Source organism: Arvicanthis niloticus, chromosome 6 (genome assembly GCF_011762505.2).
Source record: "Arvicanthis niloticus isolate mArvNil1 chromosome 6, mArvNil1.pat.X, whole genome shotgun sequence".
Taxonomy (NCBI): Eukaryota; Metazoa; Chordata; class Mammalia; order Rodentia; family Muridae; genus Arvicanthis; species Arvicanthis niloticus.
The window spans coordinates 47,784,129-47,802,493 of NC_047663.1; the positions used below are offsets into that span (position 1 = coordinate 47,784,129).

General features: G+C 37.0%; 2 protein-coding genes across 3 annotated transcripts; one reads left to right on the forward strand and one right to left on the reverse strand.

The window, feature by feature from the left end:
- Positions 1-2,693: 2,693 nt before the first annotated feature.
- On the forward strand, positions 2,694-8,490 carry LOC117711056 (olfactory receptor 1496). 2 transcript variants are annotated; one of them, XM_076935237.1, is made up of 3 exons: positions 2,694-2,739; positions 2,990-3,022; positions 5,935-8,490. In XM_076935237.1, exon 3 carries the CDS (start codon positions 5,952-5,954, stop codon positions 6,888-6,890), a length of 939 nt encoding a protein of 312 aa, XP_076791352.1. In that variant the 5' UTR covers positions 2,694-2,739; positions 2,990-3,022; positions 5,935-5,951; the 3' UTR covers positions 6,891-8,490. The 2 variants fall into 2 exon arrangements, with proteins under 2 accessions (XP_076791352.1, XP_076791351.1); XM_076935236.1 differs by lacking the exon at positions 2,694-2,739 and adding an exon at positions 2,760-2,854.
- Positions 8,491-13,433: 4,943 nt separating this feature from the next.
- On the reverse strand, positions 13,434-18,033 carry LOC117710832 (olfactory receptor 1468-like). The gene is made up of 2 exons (XM_034506085.2): positions 17,950-18,033; positions 13,434-15,229 (listed from the first exon to the last, which is right to left on the reverse strand). The coding sequence occupies exon 2, from the start codon at positions 15,186-15,188 to the stop codon at positions 14,253-14,255; it is 936 nt and encodes a 311-aa protein (XP_034361976.1). The 5' UTR covers positions 15,189-15,229; positions 17,950-18,033; the 3' UTR covers positions 13,434-14,252.
- Between the last annotated feature and the right edge of the window lie 332 nt (positions 18,034-18,365).

The window sequence follows — 18,365 nt, forward strand, 5'->3', positions numbered from 1 at the left end:
AGCCATGTACTTTGGCTGCCAACATGTTGATGTTGTTAAAGATAAGCTTTAACACGATGGGCAGGAATAAAAGTATTCCCAGGACAAGAAGGGCTAGCCTGATCAAGCTATATATGCCATTCCTGAGGTTTGACCAAAATGGAAATACTGACCTCAGGCCATGGATAATTTTTATTGGCATTATCTTCAGCATCAAAGCTCAACAGAGCAGCATTCTTTTTTTTCTTGGATATTTTATTTACATTTCAGATGTCATCTGCTTTCCCCATTTCCCCCCTTCCCCCAGAAAAACCCTATCCCATACCTCCTTTTCCTTTTTGCTTTTATACACTTTTTTGAAATGTTAATCAAAGGCTTTATAAGTTTGGTAATGCTCAATCAGAAGTGTAACCCAATACCCAACCTAGATATATCAACTATCTTTGACTGGTGGAGACACGTGAACATCTGCTTCCATATCCCCCCTCTCTTTCTCTCTCTTTCTCTCTCTCATCACTTAGCTTCTTCTCTCCTTCTTCTCCTCCTCTCCTTATTCCTTCTCTTCCTCTCGGTACTACTCCCACCTTAGCTCCTCCTACATATCACCCTTCCTGTTAAAATAAAACTTTTCTCTCAAAATACAATTAGAGCATAATTATGCCAATTTGTACCAGTGAGGTACAAGATAGTCCTAATACCCAGTCCATCATTTTGTTGACTAACCAGAACCAGAGCAGCATTCTTTAAATTCATAATCTCACTATGCAAAGTTAAAACACCCAGAGAGGTTTTAAGATTATGCCAAATATCCTATAGGTGTTTTTAAACTTTTTTTCTAATTATAATGACAATCACTGTGAATTTCAAAAGATATTTGTCATGACACTTGGGATGGCTCCTAACTCTTGAACCCTGAACCTCCTTCAGATAATTTGAATGGGTTTTAGAGCATCATTCATTGTTCCAGATACCTATATAAATCCTTGTGTATACTCAATACATTAGTAATATTTTTTTTGCTAGATGGTTAACAAAAATAGTTGTCTTAACCCCTTTTGTCAATGCTATTGCAGAAGCAGTGGTGCTAGCAATTAATGGAATTAAAGCTGTTATACCAGCAATAATCAAGCCCGCTACCCTCCTGCTTCTGCTTAAAGCCTAACTCACTTCTTCCAGCACTTTCAAGCTTTTTTCATAGAATCAAGGTTTTCTAAGGGTAGTGAGATGAAAGCTGGTTCATAGACCCCTATAACAGACATGCCAGGTTTCAACACACTAACATAATTGGAAATTATACAGTCAATGCAACTTACAATAAATGCTGTAGAAGAGACAAACCCAATTTTAGCTTGACAATTAAAAGAGCCTTAAAACACGCACTAACCCTTGTTTGAAATCCAGATCATGTCCCAACTTTATCTCTTGCCATTGTAACATCACAGTGAGCTACAGCTAGCTTCCAAATATGTTCCTGACAAAGTCCAAATCCAGTCTTCCAAAAGTAGACTGTTATTTCCCATATTGAATTGATTTCTAGACCAGTACATGATTGAGTTCTAATAGCTGGTTACCTTTAAGAAGAATGCAAGAGACATAATTTTTCTTTTTGATTCTCTATCCCAGAAGGTCTAAAAACTTGAGGCATGGCAGCTTGTCCCATCTGAGCTATAGTCAACTGAAGGTGGGTCAGGAACATATGTTCAATACACAGTCACCCTTATCAGGGCACTCTCAAGCTCACAAGTCTTCATTATTCTTTGTATCAGCAACATTATGTCTCACCAATCTTTTTAAAGTTCCATGGCCCTCTTTCACAAAATCTTGTTCTTAAGGATTATATGAAATCCCTGTAATAAATTGTTGACCAAATTATCGACTGCTTGACTAAAATTGCTAGACCCATTATCTGTTTTTTTATTGGATATTTTATTTATTTACATTTTAATGATATCTCCCCTCCCATTCCCCCATGGATTGCTTTTTTTATTAGCTTGAAGAAGCCTTAAACATGCCATCTGCTTGTGGTATTCTTGTCTTTTACACAGATTGGCATACATAAATAGTTGTATGATGAAGTTTAAATTTTTCAAGAAGGTTGTATATCTGTCCCAGATCCTATTGCAGGTAGTCTGTCATGTTGAATTGAGATGCTGTCCTTGGACATTTCCCAGAGTGTGGGGTTTTCTATGGTCTTACTGTACTATTGAATAGGCTGAAAAGATATCTCAGCAGTTAAAAACTAGGCTCACATCCAAAAACATAAAAATTTCTGATGTTGTCTTGTGAAAAGTTTTGTTGTGTGAAACATTTTGAATCATTAATAATTAGAAAATTCCTGATAATATGTGGGTGTTTCTCAGTTATACTTTTCCCCTTCCCCTCTAAGTGGGCTTCAGTCAACAGAGGTCATGCAGATTACCTGAACAGAAAATTCATATGCATCTGTTCATGCTTTTTGGTTTTCTTGTTGCTGTTATTTATGTATTAGTTTTGTTTGTTGTTGTCTTTTAAATTCTACATTCTATTAAATATAGCAAGCAGTGATCAGTGACCAAAATTGGTCTTCACTAGAGATCTCTGAGGTAACTTGGCCTCAGAAAGGTTCTGAGTAGTTAATGTGTCTTTAATGAGTCATATAGGTTCTGTACTCCTCTGGGATGCAGGGCACTTAAAGGCCTAGGGATGGCAGCAGGGTGAAGTGATGCAGATAGGTGATGAGTACAGAGGTTGCTAGTTCCTGTGTCTGCAAATAAAATGAAGGTGAGTAGGATCATGAACCAGAAACTGACTTCAGGAGACCTAGGTACAGTCAGGAAAATAAGCTAATGTCTTGCTGTCAATTGGAATTCCTGTGTTATTTATGACTGTTTTCCAGGTATGATAACTTACTTCTTTTCTCTATCACCACAGACTATATCCTGTGCTAGTACTTGTTTCATGATCATCATGTAGCCCATTCATATTGATACATTTATTTCAATTACTCATTATGTCTTTTTTCTCTCTGTAGCATGCCATTTCACCACAAGAACATCCTTGTGAGGTAGGATTCAGTGCCATAGTACCGAAGGGTTGTTTAGTATACTTCCATCTAGGAGTCTTAAACTCTGAACTGTGTTTTCCTTAAAATGATGATAACCTTTATGTTTTCATGTTCATATATCTTATTTTTACTGGTAGTATGTGATTGGTCCTAAGTGCAGTCCATCAAGAACGGCATTGATAGCATTTAGGTGTTCATCAAAAGTATGATGAAATCTACTTAACAAAACTCAGTGCTTCTGCAGGTTCCAAACCTATATGCAGGTGCACAAAATGTTAAAAGCATATCCCTTGTCATGTGCATGTGCTGTTTTATTTGAGAACTGTGGACTTTAACATCTAAAGAAAGTTCTGAAGTCTGTTGACACATTAGTTGTAACAGTTGCTGTTGATTTCTCTGGTTCTGATCTTTCAAAAATTTTCTCAATAAAACAGTTACTGCTCAATTTCAGGGAAGGAGAAACTTGGGCATTGTGCCACCTGCCTGTCATTGCAGTGCTCAGGAATCAGAGGCAGGAGTGTTACATGCTTGAGGTCAGTTTGTGAGAGATAAAGAGATCATCTTAAATGGTGTATAAGTTTTTCCTATATGGTTTCCTATTTGTAATGCTACTCCACAATATCTAAGTGTGTAAACTCTGAAGTCAGCTGCATTGAGCACGTCTGTTTGTGAAGGTGCAAGTTATCAGACTAGGGTGCAACAATCAGAAAAAAAGTTGCTTAGTTCTCTTGAAGTTTCTCCTGTCAGCTTTAAAGAGATGCAAATAAATCATTAATCAGGTTATCCATAATTACAGAATAATGTGTGTGTGTGTGTGTACATGCATGTGTGCTGTCTGTCTATGTCTTGTTCTCTCTCTCTGTGTGTGTCTTTCTCTGTGTGTGAGTGAGAGAGAGAGATAAAGAGCGAGCAAGAGAGAGAGAGAGCCAAGTATTAGAGTCTGATAAGCAGAACATTTGAAGAACTGACTAGAATATTGAAGTCCCTGATGAAAGTGGATATTTTCTAATTTGAATAATATCTAAGGCAGAAGATATAACAATTTTCTACACCTAAATGTACTTTGCCCCTAATTCCTTCATGTGAATGCATGAAGCTCACCATGTGATGAATTGTGAGTTACTTTAGTTAAAGTCTAGAGATTTTAATGGCATTTGGAGACTATCTGCATAGCATCTAGGAATTTTCCAAATTAGCATCAGTGTTTAAACCACTTGATAAAATCACCATCACATATAGTATAGACAATTGAGGAATAACTCAACTGAAAATTCCAAAGTAACTTGTTGCTTCTTTTTTTATAATTCATAAAATGTTTCATTTTATCTGTGTTCTACACCAATATCTGTGATATTCTGTGGATTAAAATATATGGATATTATTTCTAGTCACTGGTATTACTAAGATTGCAAACTATTGGCACTAACACTGAAGAAGTACAACATTACATCTCTGACAAACAGTACAGAATTTAAAATTTATTCCTAAGTATTCAAGAGTTTCTACTTAAATGGGAATGTTTTTACATTTGAAGTAAAAACAATCTGTATTAGTTTGAGTGACATGTAAGAAATGTTCACTGGCCAAATTTGTGCATCATGACTGGCAATAGCCCTAGTTGCAGATTAAGAATGTGTGTAAAGAACTAAATGGAATGAAGGCATATGTGACCTTCCCTGCATCTAGTTCACAGCTTAAGAAAGGATAGCTTAAAGCAGAATAAAAGTATTAAGTTTTTGGTATATGTATAGGTTGTTAGGGAACATGGTTGAATGTCTTACATAGAGACAGAATAAATTTAGTTGAATATGTAATAAGCAATAAGCCTGACACAGGAGTCAAATGAAGGGAAAACAGAAGAAAGGAAGTGGAGGAACAACTCCAAAATGTGGGATGTGAAATGATTTACCACAGCACTGAATGATGATAGAAAAGCATGCAGGACCATGTGGGATGTATGACTAGCACCTGTGAAATAATGAGACAGCTTTGTGTACCTCTTAGGAACTTTGTGTTTATTCTCACAGCAACAGTGATAACCTGAAAAATTAATGAGAAAGATGTGAATGAACTCTTCTGAATGCCACAGTGCAAATGAAGCATGTTGAAGGAGAAACGTCAGGAGATATGAGAAATGAACTGAGTCTGTTTCTGTATTCCAAAAAAATAATATGTGACCATCATATATTAGTATAATCTCACAGCAAGGAATGAACAAAATAGAAGAATGGATGAGGGTCTTAGGATAATATATGACAACAGTTTAATGTAAGAGAAAATGAATGGAATGAAATTCACATAGATCTGACTCAAACTTGACTTTTTTGTTTATACTATAGTAGATTAGAGAGAAAGGGAAATGAGGAATAATTCTTTGGGAATAATACAGTAAAAACAAGAATTTCACTTGGGGCTTTTGGGCTTCTGATAACTGTCATTCATGTAATGAACAGAACATGATTAGTTAACAGTGGACCAGAAAGCTGTATGTTGCAGAAACATGCACATCTGAGTTTGAAATAAAAACATAACACAATAGAGCGTGTGATATTTTCTTGGAATTTATATAAAACTAAGATAATAAAGTTTATACAAATTATTTAATGACTTCAATATACAAAATAACATAGAACAAATTAAAAATGAACAAACTAGTAACCCAGGATGATCAGGAAGTAGGAGAGAAAAACATTAGCATTTTAGTAGTAACAGCATAGAACTTTCTAGAAAACAATGAGATAAACTCTAAAAGATAAGTTGAGAAAAGTCATTAATGATTTTTAGTGTTAACAGACATTAGGGTTTTTGAGATTATAATCTCTATGATGACTCTCACATTGATTTTTGTAGGACATATATGTTAGATATATATTTATTTTGAAATTTAAGAGATACTGATATTTTCTCATTAGGGTGCTGGAGAAGAATAATGATAATGAACAATCAAACTGTCATCACCGAATTCCTCCTTATGGGTCTGCCCATCCTGCCAGAGCACCAGCACCTTTTCTATGCTTTGTTCCTAGTCATGTACCTCACCACCATCCTGGGAAACCTGCTAATCATTGTCCTTGTTCAACTGGACTCCCATCTCCACACACCCATGTACTTGTTTCTCAGCAACTTGTCCTTCTCTGATCTCTGCTTTTCTTCAGTCACAATGCCCAAAATGCTCCAGAACATGCAGAACCAGGACCCGTCCATCCCCTATGGAGGTTGCCTGGCTCAAACATACTTCTTAATGGTTTTTGGAGACATGGAGAGCTTCCTTCTTGTGGTCATGGCCTATGATCGCTATGTGGCCATCTGCTTCCCTCTGCATTACACCAGCATCATGAGCCCCAAGCTCTGTACTTGTCTAGTGCTGCTATTGTGGATGCTGACAACATCTCATGCTATGATGCACACCCTGATTGCAGCAAGATTGTCTTTTTGTGAGAACAATGTGGTCCTCAACTTTTTCTGTGACCTATTTGTTCTCCTAAAGCTGGCCTGCTCAGACACTTATGTTAATGAGTTGATGATATTTATCATGAGTACACTTCTCATTATTATTCCATTCTTCCTCATTGTTATGTCCTATGTCAGGATCATCTCCTCCATTCTTAAGGTTCCATCTACCCAAGGCATCTACAGGGTCTTCTCCACCTGTGGTTCCCACCTGTCTGTGGTCTCATTGTTCTATGGGACAATTATTGGTCTGTATTTATGTCCATCAGCTAATAACTCTACTGTGAAGGAGATTGCCATGACCCTGATGTACACAGTGGTGACTCCCATGCTCAACCCCTTCATCTATAGCCTGAGGAATAGAGATATAAAAAGGGCCCTAATAAGAGTTATCTATAGTAAGAAAATCTCTCTGTAACAGTAGCACTTTCAATTTTACCTAATTTTATACAATAAATGTATTGATATTAATGGTTTATTTCAATAGATATTGTCCCTAATCATAAACATACAAGAAAGAGCATGTGAAATGACTCTACAATACATAAAAGAGAAGAAGTTTGGTTGAATAGCTAAAGTAAGAAGACTGTCTTTGATATCTGTCTACAACTTCTCTTTACATTGCATAAAAAAACCTGGAAATGCATACTGGATGAGGTACTGTAATATAATCTCTGTTCCTCCTAAGTTACTGTAAATTGTTTTCATTTTATTCTGCCTTCCATGTTTACTGATGTTTCAATTAAAATCATTTAAGTAATGGATTTATTACAGTCAATATCAATGAAATGTCTCCCCTCCCAACTTCCTTCTAAGGTTTTCCCATACTGATTTTGACATATTTTATATTCTCTTAGCTCTTTTAATTCTTTTCCAATTCATGTTATCCTTTGTGATTACTTTTTACACACTGGACAAATCTGGGGTAATTGTTTTCTATAATTATGTCACTTTGTAATTTTTATCTTAATATTTGAAATTATTACCCAGGCAACTTGCCTTTTAATTTACTTCTCTATGATAAGGGAAAGGGGAAAATCTAGAAGCTTGTAATGCCTCATGTTTGTTCATATTTTACTTCATAAACCATCCATTTACAGTAGATGGTTTTATTCATCCTTGGGACAATCTCAAGGAGAAAGAGAAGATTCTGTTTCACAGACTGAAGTATGTGAACTGCAGTGACTTTCCACCCCACATGGAGGGACAATGGATGAGTGTGTATGAGATCATATATGAATTCACTCTTTTGCATTGTTCATCTATTTCCTCAGTTGTCTTAGGCAGGTGTTGACACAGAAACCCAGTCCTGTATACTCTACTGACTCCTGAGCCCCAAAACACATACATCATCTTCATTTGAAGCCAGTCCTGCCTCTAGTAATTCTCACTTCTTGGAGAACTTCTCCACTTGAGTCTCTTTGTAATCTTCAATAGGAACATGCACACCTGGAGCTCTTTCTGTTTCTACATAGTCTTCTTTTTGTCATTTTTCTTGTTTTTCAATTATGATATCACCTACCACCCAGTGATCTATGTAAGCAGTTCTAGACACACACACACACACACACACACACACACACACACACACACACACACACAGAGAGAGAGAGAGATACAGACAAGACAGAGGCAGAGACATAGATGTATACATAGATATATGTTTACATGTAGATTATATATATGATCTACATTTATATAGAAATATAGATAGAGATAGATAGATAGATGATATAGATATGGATGTCAAGGAAATTCAAAGTAGGTTGTATCTCTTAGAAATATATAACATATATACTGATTCAATAAATGGATGTTTGTTAATTGTTACAGAATGAATGTAGAGGTGAAGATACATTTGTTGTATGTTGACTTAAATATTTTTGAGTATATTTACTCAAGAGGAATGACATTTAATTGTAGCATATCATAATTCTGTTTTTAATTTTGAAGAACCTTTATACTTATTTTTAGTAATTGTCCTGTTTGTTGAAATTAAAATAAAACTACAATTTTTCCTCTTTTCTTTATTTCATTCAAATAACTCTATGAACTCTCTTGTTCTCTCTAAAATTTGTGCCCTATTTTCTTTAGTTTTTAAATGTGTATTATGCATATACATTGCTAAATATATAAATATAGCCTGATATATATATATATATATATATATATATATATATATATATTTCCAGGTCTGATCATTTTGTTTTGAATAACCAATTGGTGACATGTTCTTTGGGGAAGTTTAACCTACTCTCAGTATTACTTACCTACCTATTCCTTATATAACATTGAAGCTTCATGGGACTTTCTCCTTCTATGTTAGCATGTCAGTTATAACTGGTTTGGCCTATGTTTACAAGACTCAATGGGCATAAATTCTCTGATATTTATAAGAGACACAATTTCACTTTCTGTTCCTTTGGATCTTACAATTTTTTATCCAATCTTCTATGATTATCCTAAGTCTTAACTAGAGGAGTTGTTTTGTTAATATATCATCTGTGACTGGGAAACACAGGATCACTTGTTCTGTGCATTTTCACTGATTAAAGTTTTCTGTAATGATCTCATGTCTTTAACGAGGAGTAGGAATCAGAGATTGGAACTAGAAATCAGATAAATCTTTAAACGCTCCAAGCCTGACCCATTGAAACACTTTATCTGTCAAAATTGCTCTTTCAAAACAACCTGCCAACTGGGTACAAATTTTTCACATTCCTGAGCACTCAGGGAACACTTTTATTAAAATGATTACATTCAATTCCTCTTCTGTGGAGCAGTGGTGTATAAGAGGCAACTGGGTATCTTGTTGAGCAGACTTTGAACCCCGGAGACCCTCAGGGATAGTAGGAGTTTGACCTTGCTCCTGTGTTGGGGGCCAACTTTTAGCAGAAAGCAGCTATCAGCTTTGCAGCCATCTTGAGCCATATACCCTGACATGAGACATGGATTACAATAGCCTACAACAGCTGAGCACACTCCGGTAATCTTGGTTTAGATACCTTGGGTGTGTGAGATTAAAGGTGTGTGAGATTAAAGGTGTGTGAGATTAAAGGTGTGTAATTTAAGAGTGTGACTTAGAAGTGTAGAGATCAGATTTAGAGGCAAGACCTAAGGGCATGATTAAAGGTGTGACCTGAAATCGTGACTTAGAAGTGAGACATATAAAAGGATAGAGGCAGACAGAGAAAGTAACAGATTACTTGACATTAGGTAGAAGACACTTGGCTCTAGAAAGAACAATTTGGAGTAACAGAGAATCAGACACTTCAGAGACTACAACTTGGGAGTAGGAATTGGGCATTAGGAGAGTACAACTTGGAGTACAACTTGGAGATAGAATTAGGCAGAGGTATTAGGCACTTAGCACTTGGAAGAAGAAACTTGGAACTTGGAGGCACTAGGGACTAGGAACTAGGGACTAGGAACTTAGGATTTAGGACACTTAGAGGAAGAGAGACTGAAGAATAAACGGGATTGAAACACACTCTGTCTGGTCTCCATTCTTCAAGTCCGTCCTCACTCTCTCTCTTGCTGAACCCCGACCCGCGGACCTGAGTGGCAGCTTGGACCGGGATACAGTGGCCCGCCTAACCCCGGGCAGCCCGGGCCTCAACATTTTGCTCGGGCCACAACATTTTTTGGCACCTGAACAGGGACTAGTGCGGTTCTCAACATTTTTGGCCGCCCAAAGTGAGCCAGCTTAGCTCCCAACACTCCTGGGCCCCTGGATCCTTACACATAGCTACAGGCCCCCCATTGGACATAGGACAATGCTCCTACTAGCCCCTTCACAGGTAGGGCGTTACTACAGGCCAGAGAGCCTCAAAACAGATCTCCATATTAATGAAATACCCAAAGGCCAGAGGGTGTAGCCAATTAAGCATTCCTTCCCAGACCCTTATTCTTGCAAAAGGTATATAACCTCAGGCCCACCGTGAGAATACCAGGGTATAATTTCATCCATTTTCCACCATGACAATACATAACTTAAGAACATAGCCAATCTCTCTTCTTTGGTACCAGCTGTGGGGAACTGTGGAGAAGGTTCTCAACTACCAAGCTTCCATCTAATCTCTTGCCAATGAATACGCTTCCAGCCACAGAGGCCAACAACTCAAGCAAGCGAACAGAGCCAGCCATGACCCAGCCAAGCAAGATGCTGTGACCAAGAGTCTCATCCCAGCTGGATGCAGCAAGAGCTTCTCCTCAACCACATATGGCTGGAGGTCGATCCAGCCTGTATGCCCCCACTGTCTTGGTCCTCCTGTGGCCTCTCAGTGGTGCCTGAGAGCCCAAGGGCCTGAGAACCAGACAGTTCCAAGCTGCTTTTTGGCCTGGAGACCCCCAACTCAAGAGCTCCAGACACTGCAGGACCTCAGACTCTGTTTCTCCACCCCCGGAGCAGAGTCCCATGGCTTCACACAGCCCAAAGTATGCCCCCCACAGTGCAGAGTGAACACAGTAAAATTCTTGTGCCTCTCTCTCTCTCTCTCTCTCTCTCTCTCTCTCTCTCTCTCTCTCTGAGCTGTGGCCATAGCCCCTTGTGGTGGCAGACACAGGACCCACACCCATGCATACTATAGCCCCACACTCTGCCATCATAGGTTTATGGCCATATCATAAAGTACAGTGCTCTTAATCCCACTTTAATAGACCAATGGTCTTTCACAATCTCAACAGTTTAAAAGTCAAGAGTCTTTCCTGAGATTCAAAGAAATCTTTTAACTATAGCCTCCTATAAACTAAAAAATATCACATAATTTAAAAATATGATGTAACAGAAACTTCATCAATATTTAAAGGGGAAGAGTGGGAGCATAGTATATCTTAAATCTAAATAAAACCAAAACCCAGAAGGTCAACTCCAAATTATGCAACACCAATTCTGGTATCTGGAACTTTATGTTCAATTGGTTTAGATGGCTCTGCCTCTCCAGCTTTTTTACTTGCACTATAAAGCTCTCCCTTTGGCTGTTTTCACTCACTAACTTATGCTATCGTTAGCCAATATCCTGTAGTTCTGGCATCTTCAACACATAGACTACTTGCTAAACCCAGGATTCAATTTCACAGCAAACAGTCTCTTACCCTCTCATTTCATTTTTTGCCCATCCTTAGCTCCCTGAAACTATAGAAGAATTATGTGTAAACCCTTCACATGCAAATCTTCCATGTCTCTAATGTCAGCACTGTGTAGCTAGACTGTCAACTACAAGCTTAGGATGGAGCATTTCCTCTTTAAGTTACCCCTATGTTCTCTTTTACTACCTGGAAGGTTAGCTGGGCTGGATCTTGTCATGGTTTCTGTTCCTGTGCAGAGAGGCCTCTTCTTAACTGTGCTAATCATCTCCATAACAACCACAGCCTCTTTTCCAGCATCTGCCTTGGCTGTAATATTAAGCTTCCTAAGGCTTCTTGTCACTCCAAGCTGAACATTTTTTGTTTATTTTTGCCTAAATTGTTTTTTTCATATAGCCTCTACTTAAGTGTTATTGATAATAATCATTCCAAAAACTCAAAATTATGCATTATTGAAATTTTGTCTGTGAAAAAAATAGTCTATCAATTTAAATATTACTCCTCAGCCAAGTTTTCAGAACAAGGGCAAATGTCAGCCAGATTCCCTGCTAAAACACCACACAATTGTCCCCTATAACAGATTTTAAAATTGTTCCCTTCTGAAATGTATTGAGGTGTGGCTCCATAGTCTGCATTGCTCTCAGCATGATTATCTTCCAGGCTCCTACTAGAATGTTCCTTTAAGCTCTACTTACAGCATTCAACCACTATTCTAGTCTAAAGATACAAACTCCTCCACATTCCTAAAAAAATAACAATACCAACCAACCAACTAATCAATCAATCAATAGAAATCAACATGGTCTAGTTCTTCAAAACAACACTCTCTGATACAACTTACACATTAGTTACTTTTCTGTTGTGATAATGTGGAATGTGTAAGGCAAACTTTCATAAGAATTTTATCTAGGTACAGATGTGGTTACTTAGGTAACCAGATAGGAAGTGACATCATAAATCAAGGCAGGTAATAAAAGACAAAGGTCAAACTTCAGAAGCACACAAAAAAGTTCGAGGTTCCTCATTAGATTTGATTGACATTGTCTTCTGGGTAGATAAGAATAACAGGACGAATCATTGGAGGAGGCTCAAGGATATGTAGGGTGTACCAGAACATATAAGGTGATGAAATGGGTAGGTCTGGTTTTTATAAGAAGAGGCAGCAGAAGAAATGAGTCAAACAAAAAATGGAAGGCTGATCCATGACCTTCTGATGATAAGAGTTTTTTAAAAAGGATAGTGGATCTCTTTTTTGAGAATGGGAGAAAATGAAAAGAAAACTGTATAATCACATAGTCTTGCCTCATACATGCGTTCAAATTTTTACACTGATACAGAAGATTATTAAGTTCCCCTTTCCAGCCACTAAAGAAAAAAATTTAACTGCTTTACTTGCCTTCTATGAAGAATAAAATAAACAAGTTTTAAATCCAAAATTTTAAATCCAAAATTTTAAATCCAAAATTTTAAATCCAAAATTTAAAAATGTACAAATGAACACAAGAGCAGTAGCATCTTTAAAAACTGAACTATTTGCCTCTAGCTCCTTGCCTCATTGCTGGAGAAAAATTATAGCCTGTGGGCATAAGATAATCCTAGGAATATACAAAATATAATGCTGTAGTGTCAGTGTTACAAAAATTGATTTGGGCCAAGTCCATCTCTGAAAAGATTACATAAACATGAAAATAAATTAGGATGAGGAGAACACTTAGATACAAACATGTTCAATTTTCTATAGGATGTTATATGGGGTAGACATAACCATGAATATGGGGGAATGAGATTTTTCAGTGTTGTTCAATATTGAATGCAGCTTATGAGGCATATTTTAAAAAATGATGCTACAAACAAAGCAAAGTTCTGAACACAAAGATAAGATCCCAGGACACATTTTAATGATGTATGGAAAGGAGGTGTCATTTAGAAAAATATAGCAAAAGAGTTCTTGTTGCCAGACTTGTTGCTACCTTATGGGCTTTTATTTCTACCACCTTTCTTCATCCTTATCCCTTTTATCCCTAAAACACTAAGGAGAAGAGAGATACGGGTAAAGGAGAAACAGAGTATTGTATTTGTTAGACTACTTCCTGTTCATTAGGGTCATCTAGGTACTTGGGACAATTTTGATCTTTGTTATAGGATATGTCCAATGAGCAACCAACAAGACCAACATCAGCAATGATAAATAGCAGAAACAGAAGCAGTAGTAGTAGTAGCAGCAGCAGCAGCAAGAGCAGCCACAGCAGCTCTAACTCCTCTTGGGGCTCTCACATTTTATAGCCCCCAAGAGACCAAAGATTTCCAAATGCCATACATTTGTAGAAACTATCTGCAGATGGTAAAATCACACTTCTGCCAAAGGAGGTAATTTACAGTCTTCAGCTGTGGACAATAAAGTAGCCCCATATCCCATACCTGGGATTAGAATAAAAGTATATTACTATAATATATCTGTGTTTTTTGAAGAAAATGAAGTTCTAACTACAAATTCTTTTTAAGAAGTTTTCCAGAATGAAAGGGATGTGAAGGTACAGTGAGCTCCATAGTTAATACAAATTTTAGATATTAAATAATTATATAAAATGCCCATGTAGTAGAATAGGCCAAACTGGGGAAAAGTCAAAAATGCCAGTAATATATAAATATATCTACTTAATTATGTTACAAAAACTCTGAAGGGTGGTTATTATCATCATAGAAGAGATTTCTTTTGAAATACCTTTTTAAGAGCTCCCTTCATGTCTCTGTTCCTCAGGCTATAGATGAAAGGGTTCAACATGGGAGTCACCACTGTGTACATCATAGACATGACAGTGTTTTTTAGAGTAGAGTTATTAGCAGAGGGACCTAAATAGAGGCCAATAATTGTTCCATAAAACAGTGAGACCACAGACAGGTGAGAACCACAAGTGGAGAAGAGCTTGTGGATGCCTCGAGTTGAAGGGACCTTGAGGATGGACGAGATGATGCGTGCATAAGACACTATGATGAGTAGAAATGGAAGTATAACAACAAGCCCTCCTATGATCAATATCACCAACTCGTTAATATGAATATCAGAGCAGGCCAGCTTCAGGAGAGCAGACAGATCACAGAAAAAATGGGGAATCACATTGTTTTCACAGAAAGACAACCTAGTTAACAGCAAAGTGTGCAACATGGCGTACAAGGTTGTCAGCACCCAGGACAGCAACACCAGACTCAGACAGAGCTTGGGGCTCATGATACTGGCATAATGAAGGGGGAAGCAGATGGCCACAAAGCGGTCATAGGCCATGGCAACAAGTAGGAAGTCCTCAAGGACTGCAAAAAACAGAAAAACGTACACTTGTGTCAGGCAGCCTGCATAGGGGATGGATGGGTCATGGCTCTGCATGTTCAGCAGCAACTTGGGCATTGTGACAGAGGAAAAGCAGAGATCAGAGAAGGACAAGTTGCTGAGAAACAAGTACATGGGTGTGTGGAGATGGGAGTCCAGACGAATGAGGATGATGATGATGAGGTTCCCCAGGACAGTGATGAGGTACATGGCCAGGAACAGGGCATAGAACAGGTGGTGGTGCTCAGGGGCAATGGGCAGGCCCAGGAGGAGGAACTGAGAGATGACAGTCTGGTTGTTTCCAGGCATGATCTTCCTGTAATATCTGTAAGGATAATCGTAGGCCACCTCTAAAAATAAAATAAAAATGAACATACATGTTAGACAATTGTTTTTCAATAATCTCGTATCCATCACATTATCTCTATTTCAAATAATTTGGTGATTTCTCTCTTATCCTAGAGAACTATTATTTCTAAGGATGAATGAATTTTCCCTGGAATGTACAGCAGGCCTTGTAAACACAGCAGATTAAAAATAAAACTGCCACCTTCAGCCTCTTCTTCCTCTTTCCCCTCCTCCTTCACTCTTTCATATCATTCAAAATAATCTGTGATCAAAGCTGAAATCTGAGAGTTGTATTTTATTCATTCATTTTTCATTATCTATACCCCATTAGTAGATGTTATACATACTGAAGTTCATTTTTAATTCATCTTTATCCTAATTATTCCTAACATAAACAAAATTATTATCTCACTTGATCTATTGCAATTACTGCTGAATTTACCTCCCTGATTCTGAACCTTCACACTTTTCTTAAACAACTTCTTTTGTTCCTTACATGTATAGTGAACATTCAATAATCCTTCCTTGCTAATGAATTTTTTATTTGAATTTTTTATTAAAATCTTAATTTTCTTTAGGGGAACACTTGACATTGATGTGCCTAAATTTACCTAACTCCATAGTCATATTTGGTCATATAAACACTTTTGTATTCTAGTCTCCATCTATGCTGGACTTTAGTGTATACCTTCCAGTGCTCTGTCTTTCATACCTGGTATTCCATCTGCCTGCTAATTTTTTCTTTTTGCTTCAACTCCCTGGATTACCATTTATCCTTTATCCTTCAAAGAACAGTACATGTGACTTTCTATGATAACTCTCCCAAGTCCATCATGAGAACATGAGTCCTGCTAATATTTTCTCACTGTGTCTGGAACTCATCCTCCAGAACTCAATGCTTCAGTCAGCTTTTTATAGCTGACTCCCAGCATATTGTAAACTCCATTCTGGAAAGGCATATCTGCCTTCAACCTGCAGCTGGGACATTCTGCTTGTTGACTGCATTTACACAACATATCATTAATATAATTAGTTGCCTTTTACACTAAGAAATGCACTCATGTTATTTTCAAAGACATCAGTGCTCTATGAAAATAAAGTATCTGCCACTGTTAATTTGTCCCTGATAAGAACTTCCAGGGTAAGCTCTTTACCTCTAGTTATAGTTTTGCACACATAAATAATAATACCATAGACCTTTACATTTGACACTTATTCATGTTACCAAATCAAATGATACTCTGCACATCTTTATATGTCATTTACTGTGATGTCATTTATATCAGTATGCTAAAAAATATGGTGGTAATCTTAGTAATTGTGGGAATATTTCTATGCTAATCTTATTTGGGCTCCTTCTCCATTATGCATGCACCAAGTGCTCATTAATTTAATTTTTCAACTCAGATTGGTCCTTCTATTAGTCTTTTATACATTTTGCAATTGAGCTAGAATTTACCTCAACATACTTTGAGTGAGTCAAATTACCTGGCATAATATGGTGGCTTGATATACAAAGCTGAAAACATTGGATGAAAACTCTGCAATCTCCCAAGGAAGAAAAGACTCTGGCTGTTGACTGCACTTTGTTTGAAACTTGTAGTTTCCAGGTCTTTCCTGGATATCAATCCCCATACAGTTTCAGATTGTTCAGTTCATAGTCCAGAGAGCTGGTTTATTAAAAATTAACCTTAATTTACACTTTCTTTTATAATTAATTTCTACCTGTATGCACACATATTTGTAGATATAGTATGGCTGTTTGGATTTCTGAGATATTCTGATATCAATAAATCCCACTATACATTAAATCTGAAAAATGAAACATAAAGACTTACAAAAAGACCAAGTCCTATCTCCCTTTTAAAATGCTTAATTCATCTTCATTAACAAATTCTATATTTCAAAGTTATCTTCTAACATTAAGGAAAGGAAAATACTGAAATCTTACACACAATTTGTAAGGAGTTTGCTTCTCGTATAACTGAGAAGATAGCATTTCTGGTGTTGTGTGTAACTAGGAATCACAGATGCGAATGTTCATGTGCAAATGTTGCATGAAGTAAACTGCTTCATGTTTTCCAGACCTATGAGATTCCAAGTTCTCTGGCTAGAGTAAACCTAAGAATCTTTTAACATGGTGCCTCTAAAATTTAATATGAGTGAAAACTCACTAGGATACTTATTCAAACATTGATATTATCCTCTAATTAAGATATTACAATTTTATATTTTTGGTTGTGAGCCTAGCCTTTAATGGCTGAGCCATCTCTCCACCCCAAGATATTACAATTTTAATTCACACCCATAGATAGAGAGTTACTGTGGTAAATAAACTGAGCAATCTTTAAATTTACAGGTCAGTAGTTTCTTCAGAAAAATTGGAACTCCATTACTGATTTGAAATCAATCTGAATATTTTAAATCTCTTGAGATAATTTAAAAATAAAAGGTCTAAGAACTACAGCACAGAACCTGTGTGTATCACAGAGCTGTTGTTGTTACAATGAAGTGATAGCATCTGGTAAGAATATAATATGTAGTGATATTAATGAATATTATCATTAAAATATACCTGAAAGATAGTAGTTAACATGCTTGTGGAAGTTTAGGAAGACTGAAAAAAACAGAGAAATATTGAATAAAGAAGTATCACTTCTAAAACTCCACACTGAAAAAAACCATACAACCGGAAAAAAATAAACCATCCTTCCCAACTCACCTACAATGTATTCAAGTGACTTTGAGACCCCAGCCTGAGACCCTACTCCCTTATTAATTGCAGAACTGTGAAGTAATGCCTCTATGTTCATAATATGAGTACTATCCCTATTCATATGTTCCAGCATTCTTAGCTCTGGACCTAAGGGAACCTGCTCTCAGGAGTCCAGACTTGTGAATAACTCACTAAAGACACATTAATTAGTCAGGACCTTTCTAGAACAATTGATAGTCCTGCAACTGTGAGTGATCTAGTTCTGCTGACATCTGGCTCTGTTTATGAGAAGGTGGCAATGACACTGATTCATAGATCGATGTGTAGTTACTGATTCCATTGGGGATTGGCAGGAATCTTTCATGGCTATGACACATTTTATGGATTACTAAAAGTGCAATTGCAAGATTCCTAAAATACTT